The 4840-nt window shown below is 43.9% G+C and overlaps 1 protein-coding gene across 2 annotated transcripts in view; it reads right to left on the bottom strand.

The window, feature by feature from the left end:
• HSF2 (heat shock transcription factor 2) overlaps positions 1-4575 on the bottom strand; it is a 51388-nt gene extending 46813 nt beyond the window's left edge. For both annotated transcript variants that reach the window (XM_004702036.4, XM_004702038.3), the window contains exon 1: positions 4410-4575. In XM_004702036.4, the coding sequence (XP_004702093.1) occupies positions 4410-4502 (93 nt within the window). In that variant the 5' untranslated portion in view covers positions 4503-4575. The remainder of the gene's footprint in view (positions 1-4409) is intronic.
• Positions 4576-4840: the final 265 nt, after the last annotated feature.

The raw sequence follows: 4840 nt of genomic DNA, 5'->3' as shown, positions 1-4840 counted from the left end.
ATAAGTTACACTGTCCAACAGAAGTAAAAAGTCCTGCCTTTCTCCCAAGGAGCAGCTGGTGGATTTAAATTGTTAACTGTGCAGTTAGTAACTAACTCAATGCAAAACCAGTAAACATCAGGGCTCTTTATTCAGTCTCATAGTGACCATAAAACTAACAGAAAGAAACACTGCCTGGTCATGCACCATCCTCAAATGCACTGCTACATTTGAACCCACAACTGTAGCCAGTTAAAACAGCTTGTTGAGAATCTTATTATTAACTGCCATACATTATTTGCAATTGATTACTTTTTAGTGATCAGTAGCCTTTATTAGATGCAAGATCCATGAAGGCAAAGACTGAAGGAGATGCACTACAAGCACGGTAGCCAGTCATAATGGACAACAAATATTTGTAACTACCAAATAAATGAATCTTTAGTAACAATGGACCAAATTCTACTCTGTGAATTTCAACTCTTGGATTATGTAAAATGAATGATACCTACCATGCACATATCTGATCTCCAACATACAGATCTATTTCCTCATTTACTCATACCATTCAATGACTCTGCCTCACAGTATTGTCTTTACCCCAACATTAGTAAATCACTTTTGAGTGCAAAAACTACACCATACTTCCATTTACAGTTGTGAGGCGTAAGTAACAACACACAACTTTCCCTGTGTTACATTTTACAAAGCGTGGAGCGCCAATACTGAGTGGAGTGGGAGAAATGGGTAGCTTTCCTTAGGCCTTGCCCATAAATGCTTCCAAGCTCAAAGAGCAGTAACAATTGTTACTATCCAAGTTAAACTCTTGGCACCTGTGGTTTAAAATTCCCCAAGTATTCTTTATTACTAATAATCTAATTATTCAGACTCATCACTTTAATAAACATTTGGAATAGAAAATTCTAACCTTTTTTTATAACTAGCATTCTATAATATCTTAGTGTTCATCAACCCCTTGAGTGCCTAGCTCCTTTTCACTAATACACACACACACACACAGAGTTTCAACTGAACTTCTTTCAACTTTTGTGCATGCCAACTTAAGTTGACATTTCCCTAGTCTACCACATTTTGTGGCCTTTCTTATTTCCACTTTGGTTTACCGTATTCAGTGGTTCCAAATTAAGAGATGTGAGTACCCTGGGCAGACTAAGGGGCCTATTGCTTGAATTCATCCAAGAATACTACAAAACAGTCCGTTCTACTTTAGTTCCCACTCCCTACCAATTATCTGATTCGTCTCTGCTGATATGGGAGACACAAATGCAGAAAAGGCCGAAGGGCACAAAAGTGTGTAACAGCTGCATATGAGGTTTATAGGGAAAACCCATTGGTCATTTGAAGCAATGTGAGGCAAAGGTAAGAAAATTCTGCAAAAAGCAGAATAAAGAGTCAGAAAACTAAAAAACCAATGCCTTTCCAGTCTTTATACTACTTAACATCAACATGGAATATCACATTTCAGTGTCAGTAAAGACACTTCACTCCCTCCATATCAAGTTTCCCCAGTTGTTTCAAAGTTAAACCACTGCCCTGTCTTAAAGATCTTATTCCACTTAAAACAGCTTTATATTAGCTGACAAGGTCAACCTTTTCTTGATTTTAGCATCAGACAACCCACCAAGGTCAAAAGTATCTGTACATAATTCTGAAGCTATAGGAAATATCTTCCCCTAAAGAAAATCTCATAGGGGGAAATAAGGAGAAAGTTAAAATAGTAAATATATAGTGGTGTATTTTTTTTCCATCGAAAACACTCTAGTTCTAAAGATGTCTTTATTTTAGTGTCAGTAACTTTTCATGTTTACCTACTATGGTTTCTATACTTAATGAGTAGATATTTTCACTTTTCAAAAAATGCATAATTGTGAAATTATAAGTTTCAAGGAAATTTATAAGGTTATCTAAGTCTTCAAACATATGGAGTCAAGTCTCTTAAACCACAGTGAGAATCATTTCCTTCTACCTTACATCCAATCTAGAGGAATACATTATGCATAAATACAAATGCATAAGATTGTCTGGTTCCCAAAATGTTCTGCTTCTAAAAGGCCTTAATATTATTTTAACTAAGATGGTACAAAGACTAAATTACCTTGAGTGAATTCAGCAAAACAAGTTTGAAGGAAACCAGGAGCACCATAAACAGTAACTTTCAAATGAGGAGAATAACTTTTCTGTCTAACAGTATGGTTTAAATAAAGTTTTACCTTTCAGTGTTAATGACACTTTTAGAAATATCTGTGAGAGAGCAAGAGACAGCGGCCCTAATCAAATAGGCTTAACCTTATACAGCTTTATCCGGAATGAACACACACACACACACACACACACACGTAAATAGTATCAACGTGATCCAGAAACTGGGAAATCTGTGCTAGCGTTGCACTTTGAATCTAACCCCCAAAACTCAAATCTTTACAAGGATGATGCTAGACTAGCTGATCGTGAATGTTCTTTTCAGGTATAATTCTACCTTTATCATTCCTACCTCTTTCATTATATCTTCCAGTGATTTCATTGATTCACCAAACACTTTATTATGCACCTACTGTGCCCCTGGCAAAGACACTGTCTTCTCCACTAGATTTTACGTTTTAATTGTCCTATTGGTATATTAGAAAATGAGCACTTAGAAGAGCTTAGACTTAACAGTAAAAATAAATAATTCAATTTATGTAGCTTGTTTGGCTTAGAGTTCAATAGATCCAAACGCTTGGATCTATTAGTTAGTATGGAACTTTAAACATTTGATACCGCCCATACAAGACTGGTATTAAGATATCTTAGCTAGTAAGGCTATATATCAGACCTGTAGCTGACATATCCGTGTTAACTAAAACCAATGAATAACATACTAAGTATCTTTCATAGGAAGTAAAAGGAGGCCCACACAAACCAAAAAAAGTATGATAAAAAGCAGTTTGGGGAGAAGCAGATCTCAGTCTAATCTCCAACATGAACACATGGCTGAGTAACAGCAGCTTGCTATTTGATGATCCATTCTTGTCAACTTTTAATCCTCCGGACTGAGGCTAAGCATGAGACATGTTTATTTTTAAGCATATGTTGGCTTTTTTATTTTCACTTTTCTTTGTGCAATTATATAGTTCTTAAGAATAAGAAACACATGCATGACCCACTACTAGCTACCCTTTCCTTCCCCCAGATGGCCCAGCCGACAACACACATCTCAATCAAATCGTAGTACAGCTAAATAAATAATAATGCAAGGTAGAAAATGCTCCTATCATTGCCAAAATTTCACATACTCAATCTGATGCTTCCCATTAAGTAAAAGTAAATAAAACTTGGACTTCCCATGATTAGTAAAGGAAGTGCTATTTACTCGGCAGGTGGCTCTGCACAAGTGTATTCACTTACTCTTTATCAAGAATCCTGTTGATGAGAATATTCCAAATAGGGTGGTAATCTACAATAAGAACAATCCACTCTCCTTCACAAAATGATTCCAGCAGTTCCCCAGGAGTGTATTCGAAGGCAAATGCACTGTTGAGGTGACCCTCTAAATCACTCAGCTTAGAATCTTTGGGTCTCAGTCACCTCGGCAACCCATTCACCTGGATGATGAAATCTAGGCCCAGCAGAGTAAGGGGCCCAACTAAAGTCATCCCTGTTGAGTGGCGGAAAAAAGACCAAACCAACCAATGACACTATACAACAGTTGTGGGGCTGACGCCGGACTGGGCAGTGTTTCCTCCGTGGGGGCGCTATGCGTGGGAGCCCACGGCAGGGCACCTACCCCAGCATACCATGCTGCTAGTGCCCGGTGAAGCTGAGCGGTTGATTTTAGCTCCTCGGGAGCCTACTGTACACTAACCTCCTAGGACTTTCACTTAAAATTACCTTAAGACACTGCTGTTCCACAAACGGCCTAGAGCCCCCACAGAATAATGTGCCATTTGCTACGTAATTTTTTTTTAAGCTATTGATCCTGTCGCCTACGGCCCTGGCTTCAGTGCTTATAAAAGCTCCCAGACGCAAAGCGCGGAGAAAAGGTTCCCGGGGATCCCGGCCACGGTGCCCGTCCCCTCGGCGAAGGGGAACCGCGAGCCGTGCGGAGAGTTCAATCGCGCCGTGTCGGTGCCCGCGCCCCGGCTCGCCGGGTCCGAACGCCCGCCCGGCCGTTAACGGACAGGGCAGCGGGCCGCCCCTCCCCCACCGCGGCCTGAGTCGAGCGGCGCGGGCCCGGCGGCCAAGGCACCCCGCGCGAACAATAAAGGGGGTCCCCGGGCCTCTGCAAGCGCCGCGGGCCTTTGGGAGCGCCGTTGGGCCGTAGGCCGCGGGAGAGGACCCCGCGGGAAGGGAGAGGGGAGAAGGCGAGCGAGAGGCTGCGAGAGAAGGCGGATGGCCAGGCGCTCCGGAGGCCGCCGTCCCCTGGGCCGTACCTGGCTCCAGGTGATGAACTCGTTGGTGTGGGTTTCCTCCACCAGAGTCCACAGCTTGCTGAGGAAGGCCGGCACGTTCGAACTCTGCTTCATTGTTACCCAGGCGCGGGGATTCCAAATTCGATAACCGAACGAGGTGGGAGTCGCGGCGGTGGCAGCTGCGCCCGGAGAAGGTCCACGACGCAGGCGCAGCAGCTCCCGGGCCCCGCCCCCTAGGCCCCACCCCCTGGGCCCCGCCAGGCGCGCGGCGAGGCTGGGAGGCCCGGCGTCCACACGTGACGGACAGTCTCCGCGCTGGGCCCGCGCGCACAGCTGCTGCGTCGCTCCCTCTCCCGACCAATTCCCGGGGCCGACCACTTCCACAGAGACAGGCGATTGGATGCTGCGCACGGAAAGGGGTGGGCGCATAAGGGGGCGCTGCCTGCTCATTC

This window comes from Echinops telfairi, unplaced genomic scaffold, assembly GCF_000313985.2.
Source record: "Echinops telfairi isolate 266 unplaced genomic scaffold, ASM31398v2 ScPeMD7_3533;HRSCAF=4204_0, whole genome shotgun sequence".
Lineage (NCBI taxonomy): Eukaryota > Metazoa > Chordata > Mammalia > Afrosoricida > Tenrecidae > Echinops > Echinops telfairi.
The sequence above is the reverse complement of the archived record's forward strand: the minus strand, read 5'-3'. Positions and strand labels throughout refer to the sequence as shown.